This window comes from Cyprinus carpio, chromosome A2 (assembly GCF_018340385.1).
Source record: "Cyprinus carpio isolate SPL01 chromosome A2, ASM1834038v1, whole genome shotgun sequence".
NCBI lineage: Eukaryota > Metazoa > Chordata > Actinopteri > Cypriniformes > Cyprinidae > Cyprinus > Cyprinus carpio.
Genome location: NC_056573.1, coordinates 3,542,243 through 3,563,405, shown reverse-complemented (window position 1 = coordinate 3,563,405; position 21,163 = coordinate 3,542,243). Strand labels below are relative to the sequence as shown.

Here is a 21,163-nt window from a genome sequence, read left to right as displayed (position 1 = left end):
GTGACAAGTAACCATGAGCAAATAATCCAAGGCAGAAAAGAATACAAAGCAGCCACGTTTGGCGGCAGTTTCAATTTAAAACACATGTTCAATACGTGACCATATCAACTACCTTACTGCAAGTTTTGTGAGTTTCAAAATGAAAATGCAAGTTCAATACATGCCCATGGCCATGTTTTTATTACATTGGTACAGGCACGTATTGCGACGGTTCAGAATTCAAATATCCGGAGAGTGTCTCTAAAAGGTCAATGATCTATCGTGTTGGAAAGTAACGTTCCCCCTACACCAAACCAAACCTTAAACCTACCCGATAGTGTTAATAAATGCAAAAGTGATGTAACCGTGCTTTTGTAACTTCCTTATATCTGGGTTTAAGCTGTTCTGTTGAATTAAATTAGGGTTGAAAATTAGACTTTCTTTATCAAAACTGGCCGTGTCATAATATTTTTTTGAAAAGGAATTAAAGTTGTAAAGTTACTTCCTCTTCATCTACCCATTCCTAAAAATAACAACTACCTTACTGACAATTAATAAGCAGAAAATTAAGAGTTTTTTGAAGCAAAGTCATAATTAGTGAGAACTGGTCCCCAAACTAGTGTGACCGAAATATTTACAAAACTGAATCAAATTCAATAAACTACTATATGTTTACTTAGTTGAAATCAGTGTGACCAGCATGTCATGATTATTTTAACTATATTTGTTCTGTAAATTACTTGCAATAAATATTTGAAATGTGATATGTCTCTATCTATAATTGCTGTTTCAAGATTCCTCTAAAAATAAAGAAAAAAACCCACCTTTATAAACCACTTCAAAGTAAATACATAAATATCAAACTGAATATCCTAGAAGGCTGAAAAATCTCAAAAAATCACATACTTTTGAGGGAAAAATCACCCAACACATTACTTTCCATAAAAGTATTGTTTTAATGTTTACATTTATAGGTTGTACTTTGTTTATTCTTAAATTACCACAACAATTTAACAGTTTTAATAGGTGATGTTCTCTAACAGTGGTACTGACAGATTTTAAATCATGATTCAATCTGCTTTCCAAACATGCTTTCTTGCTAAGCAGTGTTTGCAGTAGTGCTTTAGAGATCCATTCGTTACACCACGTACGAAACCACTAATTGGTCATCTTACTCAAATCTGTCCACAGTTGCATTTTTTTATTATTATTATTATTATTATTATTGTATTCCTTTTATCAATAATTTAGTCCACTTTTGTAGCACTTTTTGATTCTAATAGCAAACGCTGAAACACCATAGCTCTATCCTGTCAGTCTGAATGAGAAATCAATGCATGAATGTCCTAAGTGAAGAAACGATTGCTTTGTTAGAGTATGTTTGTGCTGTATCCTCAGGATATGCTTACCGCCGCTGTGACATCAATGGGACCTGGGAGCCGGCGTCAAATAACAACAAAACCTGGGCCAATTACAGCGAGTGCGCCAAATTCCTCCCACCTAACGGGAACCTAGATTGGGTAAGGCATTCGACCTTATAGTTGCTGTTATAAACTAAAGTCAAATTTGCATCCACAAGCATTTTGAATATGTAAATTTGATTTAATGAACCATTACCCACAACTGAACATTCTGATCATTTGCTGATGAATTCAGAATGTATTAGTGTATGGTGCCTGCTAAAAGTGTTGTTTTATGTAGATCAGGCAGCTTGCATTGGGCAAATAAATAACATTGAAGCAAACAAACATATAAACGGATGCAATGCATGGAAATGTACCTGGACAATGACTGAAATGATACTCTTTTGAAATATCCTGTCTCTCACACACTTGGCTACAATTACTTCTGTTGCTTCACTTAATAAACAGTAGCTGTGCTGATATTAGTGCGTTGACAAATAACATTACTTCAATGCATTATGTTAACTACAGAGACTCTTTAAATGTACAACTAACTAACCATTAAATACTTAAAATAAACAAGTTTTTTTTTTCCATTTACTCAAAATGACAGACTTGAATAAGCCAAAATCTAGTAAATTAACTTGAGCTGAGCTGATATAATAATAATAATAATAAACCATTGACTATTTAAATTAAAAATTAAGATAAATGAATTTTGTGTAACCACAGAAATATTTTTTTCAGTGTAATGTTTAATTAATCATATTGCTTATTTAATTAGTAGAACAGTTCTCTATTAACGATCAAGAGTTAATACTACTTTTTATAAGTAATTAGTTAATAATTAATGTATTAAGAAATGTTAGTTAGACCTAATTTAGTGTGTTAAAGTTAGGTACTCTTTACTCAACATGGGATGAAATCAAACCAAACAAACTGGGTGCAAATTGTTACTTTTTGTAGATACTGTTTGTTTTACACTCATGTTACAGCAGTTACAGTAAACTTTTAGCTGAACTTATGCAATGTTTTTTTTTTGGTTATATCATCTCAGTTATATTCCTATTCATTAGTTTCCAGTATATTCAAGTATATATTCTCTGAATAAACTGAAAAACCTGTTAGTGTTTGATGTTCAATGATGTTAAGAGTCTGTGTAGATAACGTACATAACAAAGAATGCAAATTCAACAAATACATAAGTTACTTGTCACTGTACTAACATTAGCATAGCAATTGCTCCTTGAGAGCAGTAACACACACTATAGTCTTTAATCATGGCGCTGCCCACAAACTAAACACGGACTCTGCTCTTCAGCACAATGATAACCACAAAAACTTACAGAAACTCCTTTAAATATAAAGCACAAATGAACACTCAACAAAAAAAAAAAAAACAAAAAAAAAAAAAAAAAAAATTAATTACTCAATTTAAAGGGGTCATATGATGCTGCTAAAAAGAACATTATTTTGTGTATTTGGTGTAATGCAATGTGTTTATGTGGTTTAAGGTTCAAAAATTATTTAGTGTCAGAGGGAGTGTAAGGCACGTGTATAAACCGAATAACTTAAGTTTTTTGTGGATTAGTGCACACTGGAGACGTGAACCATTTCAAATGATTCAGATAGATTTGGTGAACTGTTTCGACCGGTTCACTTACAAGATCTGGACATCACTAGATGAGACAAAACAAATAAAACCCATTACAAATGAGGCATTTGTTGCATCCAGTGGGGACATAATTACTGATTATAATGACCTATACTGTCTTTGTACGCGTTGTGTTGCATATCGCACTGCGTAAACATAAAACCATGTCCGCATTTGTGATCTGAGAAACAACAAACAACAAGCCTACTCTACTGCTCAAAACTCGTGTTTGAATCATCAGTGGCAAATTATTTAAATATAAAAAACTTACCTACAGCTGTGAGTCAGAAGCGCCAGACTGCCCTTGCAAAGTTTGAACTGCCCAACTTTTTAGAAACAGCCTTTGTGCTACAGACGCATTGCAGGCTACAGGTTCAGGAAACAGTCCTCATCCTCCATAAAATGTGCAGCACACATCTGAATATTTGGGTTGAACTGTTCTGGAACAGTGCTGAAATACAACTTAACCACTGATTTCTAGTCATGTCCTCTTTTGGAAGAACAAACAAAGTAGTTTCGCTTTCACAACGAAACACACAGCGACTCCACAACATGGAAGCAGCGGCAACAGAGAGAATAAATGTTATGCCTTCTTTCTTTGCGTGAACATTTGGGCAGCGTTATGCAAATCTTCCCACATAGTGATGTAGAGATGTGGGGGCGTGTTAGGACGAGCCGTTTTAGGTAGTGGTGGTTGACTGTTAACTTTTATAAAGAATATCTCTTTGGGTTTGAGACTTTAGTGTTTGTAACTTTACAGATCTTCTTTATGCCACAAGAGCTTGTAACACTCCAAAGAGAAAGGAAAAATTTAAATTGCATCATATGACCCCTTTAAACATCTACTGCCCTGATCCAGGCCTGTGCAAAGAATACTGTGAACTGAACATCTCATGCTCAATTTCAGTTAATGCAACAAAAATGAGTCATGAAGTCCCAGCATAAGTGGATGAGGTAAACTTCAGTTAATGAGCATAATTTACATAGAAAAGGCATGTTTGTGTAGAGTGGAATGTCAGTGACTACGTTTAAAAACTGAAGACGCAGCACATTTTCAACATTATGCACGCTGAACTGGATTGCAGGTGTTTTGTGAATACAATGCAGGTATTTGTGTTGACATACATGTGCAGAAAGTGTTGCAACTGATCAATAAATTCCTCCCTTAGTTGTTTAAATTTTGATTTGGTCCTTACTCAAAGCTATCGTGGCTTTAGAAGACATGCAGACTTGGAACAACATGAGAAGACTTTCTTTCATACTCCCATAAAAGTCAAACCACATTGTGTGAACACAGTTCATTAGTCATCAATGTTAACACTGACGTCTTTTGTTTGTTTAGTTTTGTTTAGATTTGTTTCTCTCATCTGTGTGCTTTTCATTTTGGTGTAGACAGGCAAAGAGCTGAGCTGTGGGCTGAACTATTTATCATTTAGATGAGGAATTCACAACAGCTGAACCCTTAGTGAAAAACTATTCCACTTCACAAGTCTGAACTGAATTTAATCAATGGAATCAGCATAATCAATGCGGTTCACCAAAAACTGAGACGCTGTGTGGATACTCTCTGTAGCTGCTTAGGTTTGTGTACCAACAGAAAGCTTATAAGTGTGCTGTGATGTGTGTGTTATTATTGTGTCTCTTCAGCGGATCAGCTAATGATTCTGTAGGGCTTCAGACACTGTGGCCACTGACGTGTTCCTGACCCGTTGCTTCATTGCAAAGCATCTTACGGGGTTATGTTCATTTATCTAGATGTTCTATTATGGCAACGTGTTGAATGAAAAAAGCACTGAATAGACGTTACATTACACAAACCTTCCTTCAGAAGCTGCATCTGAAGTGGCATTTGTATATTTACACAGACTGTTCAGACTCAGAGGTGGCATGAATGCATTTACACTGCTACATGTAAGTGATACTCTAAATATAAAACTAAAAGCACCAGTAAGTTGGTGGTCACTGTCTTAATGTGTGAGTCATTCAGTCATTCATTCAAACGGCTGATTCATTCAGAAACAAATCAAGTGACTGTCCTTATGAATGAGTCACTGAATCATTGACTCACTCAAATCATTCGTATATATACATACAGTACATATATATATATAGTATATATATTTTTAAGTGTCTTGTCTGGGTCACATCTTGCTCTGATTTTTTGTCGTATTGTATGTAAGAAAAAACTCTTTAATAGCAAGCTCTACATAGTGTCTTGTCTGGGTCACATCTTGCTCTGTTCTCTACAAGTTTGCACATTTTACGGTCATATCACTCATCTACTACTGATTTACACTGTAATAGCTCTCTTTTGCAACGCATTTTGATTAATATCTCTACAAGTTTGCACATTTTACGGTCATATCACTCATCTACTTTTGCAACGCATTTTGATTTTTAGGTTCCACAAACTGACATGAATAGATCAAAATTATTAATTTTCCTGTATTGTGTTGATGTTCTTATGAAGTGGATCATTAAGGTGATTTGCTCAAATTCAGTTCAGACATTTTCTGTTATGCGTATTGCTCATTTGATTTGTTAATTCATTAACAGGTGTGAGGAGATGAGGCTTTTCAGATCCTTGGTTGCTCACCGTACAAAAATTATTTCTTCAAATAGTCAATTATGGTTTCCAGTTTTTATCTGCCATTTTTTTGGAAGATATTTTCCTTTGATCTGTAATGAAGTCTAGAGATCTATATTTTGAAGTCATGCCTTTTTGCTTCCCAACTCTCAAGAGCCACTTCTGAAGTTAATGACAAATTCATCCATGCAAATGAAATGCTTTGGAGTGCAGCGACTCAACGACACAAACACAACGCTGGTTTGGCCATCGCCTCTCATGCTAAATGTTAACAGCTGGCAAATCTCTTGTTGTATCAGCGCCAGAGTGCTCTCCTCTAATGCACACCACTGATCGCTCAGTCAGTGCGGTCGCGATGTGAAGTTACTCGGCTGCCTAAAGCCTGAAGTCATCGCAGTTGAAAGTGTGGCCGCTCACTGCTCAACTTTTGTCAGTTCTCTGAACTTCAAGACAAACTGTTTTTGCAAGAGGCCGTGAGCAGACACCTTAGTCAATGGGTGTCAGTTTGCTCTCCAAATAAACAGTTGTGATTCTGGTGGAAAAGCTGCCTAAGGCAGAGATTCGATAGGTAATTCCTTTAGCAGCTCTGCTTTCGTTTACACACCAAAAGATGCAAATGCTTGAGCTTTGAGTTTAAGCCCAAACAAAAATTATACACTGCTGGCATGTGCTTTCAAGTGGTAGAAATAGCGGTGAACATAAACAAAGTATGCATTCACATAGTTAAAATAAATAAAGATAAAGATGATGAAATACAAAATGTACTGGCATCACTGCTTGCAGCTACTTTATATCATTTATTATAATAATTTTTATTTTATTATAATTTTTTTTTTGTTTCAATTTTCAGCCCTAATAAATTGAATATATGATTAGATTAATTGTCTGTTTTATACAAGCATTCTAATTTTCTTAAACACCAAGACCTACAGCCTGTTCTGTTACTGGCGCTGTTATTTGTTAGCTCTTGTTCTCACTTTCTTATGTTTGTCTTTATTCTCAGGTTTTTTACAGACTTTACCTGATCTACACGGTGGGCTACTCCATCTCTCTGGGATCACTTATGGTGGCGACAGTCATCCTAGGATACTTTCGGTGAGAAAAAAAGCCTCCTCCTTGTTTTCACAGAAAGGATTGACAAAACCCTTCACAATGAAGAATCTAAAAAAGCAATTTTAAGAGCTTTTTCCTCAGTCTGGATGCTGTGCAGAAATGATATTAACTGGACGAGAATATCATATCAAACAAGACATGTATGCATAAACTTTTCCGACATTGTCTGTTTTATTTAATTTATTTATTTTTTTTTGATCCATAGAGTTCAACAGCATGTAGCATGTCTGCAAGCTTTTAACACTACAAGTGTTGCATAACACAACTATGTTGCAGAAAATTAATTGGTTTACGGCCATAAATTATACATTTTTCAAACAAAGGCTGAGTCATAGTTTTTTGTTGATTTGTACAACAGTTAGCTATCGAAGAAGACAGAATTGCAAACTTTGAGATTTGTTCAGAATTGTGTATTTACTGTATATCTTGCAATTCCGACCTTTTTCTTGCAATTGCGAGTTTACATCATGCAATTCTGAGAAAGAAAATTCAGAATTGCGAGATGTAAACTTGCAATTTGGATTTTAAAAAGTCAGAATGTGAGAAAAAATGTCACAATTTTTTTTTTTTTTTTTTTGTATTTATTTATTTTTTTATTCAGTGACGGAAACAGAATTCCATAACTCAGTGATAAATAGAGTTACAGTACATAGAGTTTAGCATGTGCCACGGAGCAGAGGTTCAGTGCCAAAACTCTTCTTGCAGTGTTGCTTTTCCTTCACAGCATTTGCTGCTTAAATATTGCAACCTGTCAATATGGGCAAAGAAATTAGCATTGCTTAAACACCACAAATGTGTGAAATTGGTCTTAATCAGGGCTCCTCTACAATCTAAATACAACATACATGCCCCATTCTGTTGACATCTAGATTTGTTTACTTGATGCAAGTTTTATGATATGCACATGTAGACTTTGTTCATTTAGATGCATTTATCAAGGAGTCCAGCTGAATGTCTGCTAGCTGCCGATGTTTATATATTGCTTTGAAGTAGAAATGATTTACAATAAGCTAAATGACTTTGAGTCATTTTTTGGTTTTTCAAGTTGAGTTGATGTGTGCTTTTATGGCCATGAAACATGACCAGAACAATTTTTTTTGTGGGTGTGTGTAAATCATTTGTAAAACCCATTTTGGTAACACTTTCTTTTAAGTATACAGTAACAAAGCACTTATAAGTTATATGCAAACTATTAGTTAGTAGTTAATCCATAGTTGTCTTAATACATTAGTTATGTACAAATAGTGAGATCTTCATTCTTTGTCACTGTAATCAATGAATTATTACTCTTTAAATAGTTCATATGTATAGAGTTAGATAATATTTATTAATCTTTGTTAACAAGTTGTTAACCAGACATAACTGATGTACAGTACTTTATACCAATAGTAAAGAAGTTTTGGTAACACTTTCTATGAAGCCCATTTTATAACACATTATAAGGGTATTCTTAAGGCATTATATAATGAATGGATTATAAAAAATAAATAAATAAAATGTTGCATAATCTCAGAAGTAATCATAACAATAATTATAATACATTTTAAAACTTGCATATTTGTGGCTATAACTTTTATGAGTATGATTATTTATAACACACAATACACACCATGTTAAGTCCACTTAATTTATAATGTATTATAAGTTTCATATCTTGACATTTTTTAAGATCTTACTAACTTACTGATATTACAATAAATATAGTTAAAATTAAATGTGAGAAAAAATTCTGACGCTGTGCCTGGATCAAAGGCAGTTAAGAGCATGTAACCGATCTGATTAAACATGTTAAACGAAATAAGCATTCTTGTGTATGCATTTCAACTAGGGTTCACCATATACATCAGCATAATCTCAATGTTCACATTCGATTTTCAAAGGTCAATGTTTTCATTGTGATGAGTGTGTGGTTGATTTCAGCTGCAAGCAGCGTCAGAAGCATGTGCTTATCGCAGTCATATAAATTACAGTGTTGCAGAAAGAAGGGATTTTAGAGTTTCTGCTTAAGATCACTATCTATGGTTGATGTAATCCTGAATGAAATGCATTATGGTTAGTGTAGTTCTGAGAAATGTGCTCGTTGTGATGTATGCTCTAGCTGTGCTAAGTAGTTCAGGAACAAGAAAAAAAACTTTAGTATTCTGCTTTTCATTTCATTCAAGTTCAGTCTACTTAGGAGTTCTGTGCACTGTAACCCTGATAACTTTATCTACACCAGAGAGTAAATGGCATGTATTGGCTAACTTGTCTGTCTCATTGCAAGAACGTGAAATAACCAGCTGTTACTCTGCCGCTGGGACTGATGAAGTGTAGAAAATAACAGCATATATCAAATTACTAAATTATGATATTTGCTCAGGTGGATGCTGGGGTCTTATCTATCGGATTGCATCATATATCACTTTAATAAACATTAAACATAGTGTACCTCTAATTATTGTTAAGCTGGTTGGTGTGGTAGCCCAGGCTCACATAGTCATAGGCCACTACTGTAAAGCCGGTCGGCGTGGTAGCCAAGGCTCACATAGATAGTAATACATGCGGTTCACATGACTCTTCGGAGCAGCAGCAGTACATATGTCTTGGCGTTAGATCTGCTTTGTTGGGGGGTGTCTTGTCTTTCCTTGTCTGTTCATTTTCATGTGTGTGGATGTATGTATGTCCACTGATGCAGCAGTTTATCCTATATTCAGCGGCATGCATATATTGGCTTGTACTGTATTATGTTCCGTGTCTCCTGCTTTGTTGGGGGGTTATTCATATGTGTTCTATGTGCAGCAGCAGTATTTCCTACATGCTCACAGCAGCATGTTGTGGATGTGTTGGCAGTAGCAAGTCTCAGTACTTGCTCTGCCGCAGCAGCAGCGTAGCAGATCTGTTCCGCCAAGACCAAATACATTAACATTGTCATGTACATTACCATGTCAATCTCTCCGAGAATTGTCATGACAGAAATCATCATAATCTAAAAAGATATAACCACAAATAATTAAATATTATAATGCATTAAAACTGTTGTTATGATCAATCATGAGATGATAAAACTTTTTTATAATACATTATGCATTAAATATAATGCCTTAAGGATACTCTTATAATGTATTATAAATACGGGCTTCGTAAGAAGTGTTACCAAAGTTTTTAATGGTTATCCAGAGTAAATAATTCTCACTTTAGATTAGGCCATGGAAAAACCAAATTAAAAACTATAACATTTATTAGAAGCTAAATGCATTAATACTGAGTACTATACAGTATATAATCTTACAAATGTTAAGAATGTAATCAGCAGAAAATTGTACAGTGACAATAATTACGTAAATATTTAAATATTGAATGCCGTGCTGGGTAAGTTATTTACAAATTGTAGTCTGCTCCTGATTACAAATTACATGATGAAAATTGTCGTCAGTAATGTAATTTAGATTACTCATTTTAGGTCATGTATTCTGACTACTTTTAGATTACGTTTTTTAGATTACGTAAGACCTAACTTGTTTAAAGATTTGAATGGGTTTAGCGTTATTAAAAAAATAAAATCATGAAATTCTTTAAAGATTACATTACTTCAGGGTTTAAAATGAAGTGTAATCTGATCATGAGCATTTTAAACATAATGTATTCTAATTACAAGTACTACATTTCTGATTACATTATACAAATATACCCAGCGCTGACTGTATGTTTTTGTGTGTATTCAAACATAAGAGATTGTTTGTTACATAAAATACATTCAAATACTCATGAGATCATGTTGTCATGATGAATACACCACTTATAGATAAGACACAATGAGTAAGCTAATAAAACACTTATTGATTAGTAAGCTTAACATTAATGATTTGTAAATTACAGTGACAGTAAATGAAGAACTATGCATGTTTTCCAAATGAACTGCATCAAATGAATGTTTCTCTAATAGTTCTCCCAGCATGTGTACTGGCCCTTTTTCAGTATGAAGATATATGAGTGCATTTATTACTTTTGCATTCAGTAGTTCCATTTTCATTACTAATTAATGCAAAGAGGTTTCCCTTCGTTATTTATCCAGTGGGCTTATTCAAATAAAGGGTCTAGAACGAGCTGCTGACAGGTACCAGACTAGCTTGACTCGGCTCCAGTGCTCCGTGTTCTTAAGAGCCAGTCCATTGCCTGGGCACCAGGAAATGCAGGTCAGGAAAATGACTTTAATAAGGGCTCGTTTGGGCTGTTGCTGATCCGCTGCCAGTGTTTCCATGCCCTGCGCTCACCGTGTCAGTAGTATGGTCTCAGGTGCATGGGCTCCAGGACATCGGCCATGCGGCACGGTGACTCTCAAACATTAGCTCCAGTGTTTGAGGCACGCTTCGAGAAGCCGGTCTCTACACAGATTGGCTCTCCGGAGCTTCCCGATCAATAGTTCCCAATGGGACGGTGGTTAAACAGCAGTTAGTCTAATGACGAGGAGGCAAGCGATTTCCACACAGCTGCTCTAAACCTCTCCAGAGGAGAGAGCGGAATAACAAAAATAAACCCAAAAGGTTTCATATTTTAATGTGCCTGGCTGCAGAAGAGACTGAGCTGAACACCTGAACTGTGCATTTTCAGAATATAAGTAAGAAATAACACAGTTGTGGAAATGTCCTGAAGAATATAAAATTACAAGTATTACAAGTATTACATGCTTTTGTGCTTACTGTTGATCTGCACTTCCTGTTTACAATATTGATTGTTTACAATATTGTCATATATGTAGTATTAACATAAGAATATGTATACCATGGTTATTATCAATACAGGTATATTTCGACAACTAGAAACCACATTTAGAGCACTCAGTAAATCATACCAACAATCATAATAATAAGGACGATTAAGTTTGATTCCATGTTAACTTTAAAATATCACACAGCTTGTGGTGATTGTATGGTGTTGGACCAAAACAAACAGCTACAATTATTATTGACCAGTGGAGGTTCTGAAATTGTACTCTTATAGCACAAATTGATCGTTTGCCATTGATGGCTATCTGTGTTGAATGAAGGGGCATTTTAGTGCAGACATTTAGGTGCCTGTAGTCTTTCAGTTGACATCAATACAGTATCCTTTTGAGACAAAATGACATTAGCTCCGATGTCCAATGTGATCTCATGAATAAACAGACAGTATGCATTTGGTTCTAGCAGACATATGGTTATATACGTTAGCATAAACACTGAAACATACAGGATGGATATCTTGGCAGTATCTAAATGCAAACTTTTTTACACATCTGAAGAAATGTATAAATGTTTATTAGTCATTTTAGTTTCATTGAATGCTGAATTGGAACTTAAAAATATATACATACAATAGTATATTACAACTAAAACATTTGTCACTGTGCATGTGTATTATATGTTAACTGTGCATGATATTATAACTTTTTTATATTATTGGTTTGTGGTTTGCTTTAGGTAGAGTTTATAATTTAGATTTATACATATTGACAGCTGTAATAAAAATATAACTTACAAATACTTACGAATTTCCATGAGATCAGGATGCAACGTCTTTTCTTTCAGAGGACTGCAACAAATCTGGAGGAGCTTAATAGAGCTTAATTACTTAATAGACTTGCTCCGGTCAAACTAGTTTGAGAGAGTGTAGACAAACCTTAAGGGAATTTGGGTAACATGCTAGCAATTTTGTTTTTATAGCTTACGTTTTAAGCCCTACATTTTCAACATTTGTGCTTTCTGAACATTTTAAATCCAAAGATTGTGTTACAGTCAGCGGAAGACTCATCTGGCCCTAATTAAGAGGAGTATTGTTCTTCTAGCCTCTGTGAAAGGGCATTGGAGAGCAACTAAACACACACACACACACACACACACACACACACACACACACACAGCTCCAAGTATCTGCTATCTGTTCTGTTCCTTGATGCTTTACACTATTCACAACTAATTACTGTTGTTTTACCTCATTTCTCTTTTGTATCTTTTATTTTTCAGGAGGCTTCACTGCACCAGAAACTACATCCACATGCACCTGTTTGTATCGTTCATGTTGAGGGCCATTAGCATATTTGTGAAAGACGTGGTGTTGTACTCGGGTGCCCCGCTGCAGGAAATGGATCGCTTCACTGTGGAGGATCTCAAATCCATCACAGAAGCCCCTCCTGCCAACAAAACCAAGTTTGTAAGTGCAGCACACATACCATCATATCTAACAGTGAAGTCCATAACAGAGAAATCTCACACCGTATTGTTGCCATAGTACGTAGTAGTTTGGGAGCATCGCTATCCTCTGAAGCCATTTGACGTGACGTGACATACAGCCAAGTATGGTGACCCATACTCAGAATTCGTGCTCTGCATTTAACCCATCCAAAGTGCACACACACAGCAGTGAACACACACCAAGTTGTTGTTGACTTGCCACTAAGATGCTCGTGTAATTTCCACAAATGTGCGTAACCAGGAAACAGGGTTTTAAATTAAGCTTGATGTGGATTAAATTAATTTCCTTTTTAATTAAACATTATAATTAAGACTATTATAGTAGTTATAGTAGTTACTCATACCCAGTAAAAGGAAGGATTATTGATATTCTAATTTGGGTTCCAAGCCACATCCAGAGACCAGGATAAAATAAATATCTGAAGGTATGCCCTTTTGACTTGGACCAGAAAGCAGTCATCCGTCAGCTGCCCAGTTATCTTTTGATTGAGGTTCACTCTGTATTGCGTCAGTAGATGACGCTGTGGGGAAACACCTTTTACCAAAAATACTGATGCCTTCTTGAATCACACCAGTGTACTGACGCCACCACTCACATTATCTTTCAAAGCTTGTTTTAAATGGTCCTTCTCTATAAACTACAAATGTCGATTTTTGAGGGTAAGTCAAGTTACATATAGCTTGTACCTCAAAACCAAATGAAGGTGAAATAAGAACACATGCTTTTAATCAATATGTGCTGAATCGATTTTACTTTACCCTTTAAATTGGCTGCAAGGTGGCTGTGACTCTCTTCTTGTACTTCTTGGCGACTAATTATTACTGGATTCTGGTGGAAGGCCTGTACCTGCACAGCCTTATCTTCATGACCTTCTTCTCAAACAGGAAGTACCTTTGGGGCTTTACTCTGATTGGCTGGGGTGAGTAAACAATCTTCATGTAGACTCGTGCCCTAGGGCATAATTATTCCTCTTCTGGCTACAGACACCAAATCATCCAAAATGTTTAATCAGTGCTTCCAATGTTCATGTTCTTTAGTTAATTGAAATTAGCTGTCAGTTGGTATATCAAACAGATTTTTTATTTTACTCCACGGCTCCTGCATTGTACACACTGTGCGGAAAAGTTGTACATGCACAGCGCATACAATGTGGATGCTGTGAAGCTAAGCCACTTCTCTGTTGCTTAAACCAGTGTTGCAGAGCCAGGGATCAACTATAGGATGTTGTTGTTGTTGTTGTTTGTTTAGTTTTTGTCTGCTGGGCCTGTACTTCAGGTTTATATATAAATAACTTCCCAGCAATTACACCAACCACAACAAAAAAAAAAAAAAAATAAAAAAACAATAAAAATAAAAATTTCAATTAATATAATAATATTATTTGGAATACAAGAACAAATAAACTAATACAATTATTTATTAGTTTATTAATTTATAAAGCACTGAGGTTCTTCTGTTCTGTATGTAGAAATTTGAAAGTGAAGGTCACTGAAGGTTTCATTAAACAGGTGTTCCTGCGATGTTTGTGACCATCTGGGCCAGCGTGAGAGCCACTCTTGCCGACACGGAGTAAGTGTTTGTGCTTCAAACTGTTTGCCAATATTGCCATGTGTGCATTTATACAGGAATGCAATATTAATTCAGCCTGTGGAACAAATAAAATATTCTCTACATGGTAAATAATGTTTGCACGTGCAGGATGTTTTGCAAACGACTCTAGAAATAAAACATAGTAATTTTGTATACTATCTATTAAATATTAATAGGCTGTCTGGCTTGAGCTTTCTGTTATCTGGTTTATGACCTACAGGTGCTGGGATTTAAGCGCAGGAAACCTGAAATGGATTGTGCAGATCCCTATTTTGACAGCAATTGTTGTAAGTTTTCATAAATAAAAATAAGAAAGAAATTCCTACGTAGGCACTTATTTAGGCAAAATTCTTTAGATGAAAGTTTTTATTTTAAAATTCATGAAAAGTGAAAATAGAGTCAAGTGTGTACAAATTTGACAAAGTTCTGTTGAGCTTTCTATGATTCATTAATTTGTCTCAAGTAGTTCCTTTAATGTGAATACATTGTTAGAATTTTTTTGTCTTCATTAATAAGTGTATATACTTTTTCCCCAAAGGTAAATTTTTTGTTGTTCCTGAATATAATCAGAGTCTTGGCAACAAAACTTAGAGAAACAAATGCAGGAAGATGTGACACCAGACAACAGTATAGGTAAGATTTTGTGTGTGTGTGTGTGTGTGTGTGTGTGTGTGTGTGTGTGTGTGTGTGTGTGTGTGTGTGTGTGTGGTGTGTGTGTGTGTGTGTGTGTGTGTGTGTGTGTGTGTGTGTGTGTGTGTGTGTGTGTGTGAGAGAAAGAAGATTCTTATGTTCACCATGGCTGCACTTATTTGACCGAAACTACAGTATATAAAAGAAGAAAAAAAAAGATTTTGTGAAATATTATTATTATAATAACTGATTTCTATTTTTATATAATAAGAAATAAATGAAAAATAATATTTTCAATGTGTATGTATATGTATATGTATATATGTATGTATGTGTGTGTGTGTGTGTGTGTGTGTGTGTGTGTGTGTGTGTCTGTGTGTGTGTAAGAAATTATTCTAATTTGCTGATTTGCTGAAGTTGAAACCAAACTTTTTTTTTGCACCTTTATTTGAAACATTATAAATTCCTATATTGTTATTTCTGATTGATTTAATGAATCATTACTGAAAAAAAAGTGTCAAGTACTTAAAAATAAATAAATAAATAAATAAAAAAAACCCTCCAAACTTTTGAACATTACTGAATATTTAAATATAGTTTGGTTCTTTATCTGTTTTTGTTATCTTTATCTTTATCCCACAGAAAGCTGTTAAAATCTACGCTGGTCCTCATGCCGTTGTTTGGGGTTCACTACATTGTGTTCATGGCAATGCCCTATACAGAAGTGTCTGGGGTGCCGTGGCAAATCCAGATGCATTATGAAATGCTCTTTAACTCATTCCAGGTAATTGATTTCAAAAAAAAGATGTAGACATTGCACCAAATCAACAACAAAAAAGTATGCTACAACAACTATCATCATAATAATTCACTATCTACCATCCATTCATTCTTTGCAATTACAAATATCTACATCAATTCTGAGACAATAGAGAACTAACAACTAACTTTTATATACTTTAGCTTCTGTGTCCTAAAACACTGGCAGATAATTGGTTATATCACTTTGCTTGTGTCTGCACATTCTAGACAGTCTGCCTGGTCAGTCTGTATTTTAGTAGTGGGGCATTTTTTAATAGCACAAACCTGCAATACCACAGCTGCAGTTTCAGGACCCTAGTTTTTTGTTAGTAAAGCACTTTATACAGTTTTATAGCACTTACTATTAAATTCTGAACTTGCATTATTAATTTTCAGAAACAATTTACTGCTTTAATTGTTCTCTTAACCAACCCCCAACCCATAACATAACGTTTGTAATCCTCTTGAAATCCAACATCATTTTAATATTACAGTTAATTGGTATGTGTAGAAATTTTCATGAATAAAGCATTAAAAATATATACAATTATGCTTAGTTCATGTTAACTGTTGTGTTAATGTATAAATTGCAGTGTTACTGATACATAAAGTAATCATACAAAATTTGACCTTACAATATCATGCACTTTTCCAACAAATTCTAAACTAACTTTTCTTCACTGAATATTAAATTTGACCTTTTTTGTTCTCTTTCTCTGGCTCATGTTGTGTTCACTGGTGATTTAAGTGCATTGCTGTTAATAGCTATATTTATTTATTGGGAGCATTTGTTTGATCAATGGCACACAAGAGGGCTTTTGAGGCACTCATTTTCCCCCTTATTTATGTACATACTTGTGCAGTTGAACTGTTGTATAAAACAAAATCGTGTTTTAACTGTCTAAAAAAATCAAATTGCAAAATACTGTTATTACCTGCGGCTGCTGAATCGTACAGTGAGCGCCTTTGTCCATCATATACAGTTTGTTATTGCAGTAAAACTTTCATGTACTCTAGTGTTCTGTTATGTCAAGAAGAACTAATGAGAATGAATGGGTTTCGTTATTTAAAAAAATTACTGTGATACGAGAAAAAACTAATGGATGGCCGCTAATAAATTCCGTACAAAATTGTGTATCTCCTATTTCCAGAAAAAACTCGCAAGGCTTGACCAGAATATGAACCTTTGAGAAAACACTGTGTCTGTCTTTCATTATTATTTGCATTACATTACACATTTCAGGTAATATAATTATAATAATATAATAAGACTACTTTTAGATTACTTTTGACCTAACTCACTTGTCACATTGATTTCATTAGGATAATGTTGTACCATATTGATTTAATTCAATCATAAAAATGTAACAATTTTACGTAAACATTTTTAAAAATAACAATAAGTAAAATAAAACGTACTAAAAGAGATGAAATATTTTATTTGTTTAACTGGATGTGATGTGACCATTAACCAACGTCAGAGAACCGTGAACATGCAAATATCTTACTTTTCAGACGTACGTCAAGAAAATATATTAGATGAAAGAGGTTTATCTGCATTACATGTAAATGATGTAAATTTGTGCATTTTAATGCATTTGAAAGACAAAAGGCATAATAATACATGCTTAAATAACCTAGTGAATGATAATTCAAATAACCATTAATATGCTCATCAGTAGTCGATGCAATGTTGAAATGTTGAGAAAACACCTTAAAATTGAGATGATTTAGACAGTGACTTGCCTTTGTGTGAAAGTCTACAAAACTGAAAGACTTTCTGAATGTACGGTATATAAGCGGTAGGCTATTTTAGCATGGAAAATTTAAAAGGTGAAAAAATAAGAATTAGGGAGAATCGATAAATTATGAATCATTTATCTGAATATGTAATCATGCAATCACTAAAAAAAGTAAGTAATCTGATTACGAGTATATTAATGTGTAATCTAATTACAAGTACTTCATTTTTAGAATCTGATTTTATAATCCAGTTTACATGTGATCAGTATCTGCTCAGCACTGCTTGATATACTCACATATATTCTCATTTTATCACTCGTTAGGTCCAAGCAGAAATCAAGAAGTCATGGAGTCGGAGGACTCTCGCTCTGGACTTCAAGAGAAAAGCCCGGAGTGGCAGTAACACGTATAGCTATGGACCCATGGTGTCTCACACCAGTGCCACTAACGTGACCGCACGGGGCCCTCTGGCCCATCACCTCACCACACGCCTGGGGCCCGTCTCCCTCAACGGCCACCGGAACCTCCCGGGATACGTGAAGAACGGCTCGGTCTCTGAGAACTCCATCCCGTCCTCAGGTCAGGAGCTCCATATACAAGAGGAAGAACCTTCAAAGAGCTTCCAGGTGGAAAAAAACATCCCGGTGGTGGAGGAGGAAAGAGAAACAGTCATGTGACTTCACAATCCTTAATAAAGACAATGAAAAATGTCGAAGGATTAGACAGTCCTTTGTTACTCAGGATTCCCTCACAATTTGGGTTGTGGGACCATCTCAGATGTACAGTTGGAGGCACGGTGACTGACCTAATGGACCAGATATGATCTGTGTCTTCTAAATGAGCCACATGTTCTTGAAAGACTTGGAGCTACTACAGGCGACATGTAAAAATTCACCACAACCAACTACAAATTCAAACTCAAAAAACTTCATCCAAATCATTAAAAACATACAACGCCGGTGCTTTAGGCATGTCACATTGCCTCCTTAAGATGAAGAACAGTGAGTTTGCTTCAGGATCAAGTTATATGAAATAAATGGCACTGTGGCCCGTGAATTGTAAATAAGATACTCATGATATAAATAAAATGTGTTTTTAATATAATGTTATTTACAGATGCAACTGCCAGTAGGGACACTCCTTGTGTTATGATAGCAGGTTTTTGTTAGTAGAATGTGATATTTCTATGTCTCTAAGCCTTTGAGCGACTGTCTCGTTTATCCACACGTTTTTTTCAGTAGATTTGCCAAATCTTGCCAGACTGTCTTTTTTATTCTTCACGAGTCTGACAGTGAAAAACAAAAGTGAATTCCCTCTGAATCTGTGTAGATTTATACAGTACAAGCATGCGTTATTGCCAGTGGTGAAACATCAAAGCATTTTGCTATTAGGGCAGACACATACTATTATTATTTAGCTTATTGCTACATTGCTACGCTGGCATTCTTCTCGTTATTTTCCTACAGTGTCTAATGAACCAGAAGTCTCTCACATTCACAGAAAACAGCTTACTTTCACGTTGAAAAATAAAGTGAATACTAAGCATAAAAGAGAAATGTTCTGTATTATTAATCTTTTTTTCAGGGTCATTTTTGGCTGCTTTAACCATTGCAATAACCATATATTATAGCAAACGTATCCTAGTACTTTATAATATTGTTAATAATAGTATTTATAAAAAATAACAGTCCTCTACAAAATCTCTAAAATCCAAACCCTCAGTATGTGTGGGAAGCTTTTCAATGGACATTTTTTTTCATCCAAAGGGGAAAATCATCATTACGTCTGGTCATACAGTATATAAGCAGTGTTGGGAAAAGTTACTTTTAAAAGAAACGCATTACAATCTTGCGTTACTCCCTAAAAAAGTTACTGATCGCTGTAGTTACTTTTTTAATAAAAAAGTAATGCATTACTTTACTTTTACGTTACTTGTTCTCTTCTGGTCTGGGCTTGTTCGTTTTTAATATAAAAAAATTCTGTTTTTGGCAAATGTGAAAGCCCTTTTACACCAAAAGTGAGAGGTCGAAGCTCAAACAAACCCTTCAGCTGTGCTTCCATTCTGGATTGCATGAAGAATAGGATACAGGAGAAGAAAGTTCAACACTTTAGCAATTAAAAATAAATAAAAATAAAAATTTGTCCCAGCAGGCACCTTGATTTCAATTTGATGTCAAATATTAGACTTGATCACGATGCTGTAACACCATTTTAAATTCAGACTGAATTTCTTCCAGTGGTAATTAAAAGGAAGTTAATCCCACACTGAAATTGGTTTTATTTATATGTAAGCCAATATATCTGATGTCATGCCAAGTTTTTGACATCAATTTGATTTGCACATTTGACCTGTTTTTTGACATGTCAATTTGATGTGTGTTCAATATCAGTTGAGCACTAGGATGTTTTTCTGTCATTTTTGCTTATTAGTATGGTTGAATTGGATCATTGAAGGTCTGGGATTAAACACTTTAGTAACACTTTAGATTAGGGAACACATATTAACTATAAACTAAGAGTTTATCCTCAAACTCCTAATTTGCTGCTTATTAATAGTTAGTAAGGTAGTTGTTAAGTTTAGGATTAAGGGATCTAGAACAGGGTCATGCAGAATACTATACTAATAAATAGCCAATATGCTCGTAACATGCATGCTAAGAAGCTATTAGCTAATAGTGAGAACTGGTCCTTAAAATAAAGTGTTACCGATATTTGTGTTATTTAGCATTTAATTATTGCAGCTTTGCATCATATTCTGAGTTTGCACTTTACAGTTTTTTATTCATTTTGAGGAATACTGAATCTGTTTTTGTGCTGCCAGTCAATACATGGGAAAACAAAGTGACTAGCCTTACTTTATTAGTTACTTGAAAAAAGTGATCGTTACTCACATTACTTGTAATGCATTACCCCCAACACTGTATATGAGCAAAGCGATAATTATTAATAACAAGCCACATATGAATATGAGGCATCATTCATATCCGAAGCACAAACAGTGCAGGATGAGTTATACCAAAGCAGACATTTAATACTAAAGGCAAGGTGTGCATTCACATCTTTAACTCTACAGTAACAGCACCAGTAATTATCGCATTAAATAATACTTAACAGATCATAACAGTTTGCTCTCAGTAGGAATGACTCATAAATATACTGATAAGTATACTATGTTTTTAATAATGCATTTATAAAAATTATTATATTGCCTTATAATATATTCTTTGGCAGCACCCAGTATACCTTGTTTGGTGTTTTCTGTCATTTGGTTTCATTTTTAGACTATATATTTCAAGTGTCCAAGGCCATGGATGAACAAAATATACCTATCATTCTGAGTAAATCTATAAGCAGCAGCATTATGATCTGTACTGTAAGAGTTTTCAGGGAATTCTTCTCCATTAAAAGCGCCATTTGAGTTGTTCATTGAAAACACCTGTACATTATTATACATCA

The 21,163-nt window shown here is 34.8% G+C and overlaps 2 protein-coding genes across 2 annotated transcripts in view; both read left to right on the top strand.

Moving 5' to 3' along the window:
• The window catches only part of LOC109108783 (parathyroid hormone/parathyroid hormone-related peptide receptor-like), a 75,834-nt gene extending 59,853 nt beyond the window's left edge, over positions 1 to 15,981 (top strand). The window contains exons 4-11 of the mRNA XM_042769536.1: positions 1,378 to 1,499; positions 6,627 to 6,718; positions 12,715 to 12,901; positions 13,709 to 13,862; positions 14,452 to 14,512; positions 14,754 to 14,820; positions 15,072 to 15,166; positions 15,806 to 15,981. Coding sequence (XP_042625470.1) covers positions 1,378 to 1,499; positions 6,627 to 6,718; positions 12,715 to 12,901; positions 13,709 to 13,862; positions 14,452 to 14,512; positions 14,754 to 14,820; positions 15,072 to 15,166; positions 15,806 to 15,974 — 947 coding nt within the window. The 3' untranslated portion in view covers positions 15,975 to 15,981. The remainder of the gene's footprint in view (positions 1 to 1,377; positions 1,500 to 6,626; positions 6,719 to 12,714; positions 12,902 to 13,708; positions 13,863 to 14,451; positions 14,513 to 14,753; positions 14,821 to 15,071; positions 15,167 to 15,805) is intronic.
• Positions 15,982 to 17,503: 1,522 nt separating this feature from the next.
• On the top strand, positions 17,504 to 18,585 carry LOC122147295 (parathyroid hormone/parathyroid hormone-related peptide receptor-like). Its single transcript, XM_042769547.1, has one exon. The coding sequence runs from the start codon at positions 18,130 to 18,132 to the stop codon at positions 18,382 to 18,384; it is 255 nt and encodes an 84-aa protein (XP_042625481.1). The 5' UTR covers positions 17,504 to 18,129; the 3' UTR covers positions 18,385 to 18,585.
• Positions 18,586 to 21,163: the final 2,578 nt, after the last annotated feature.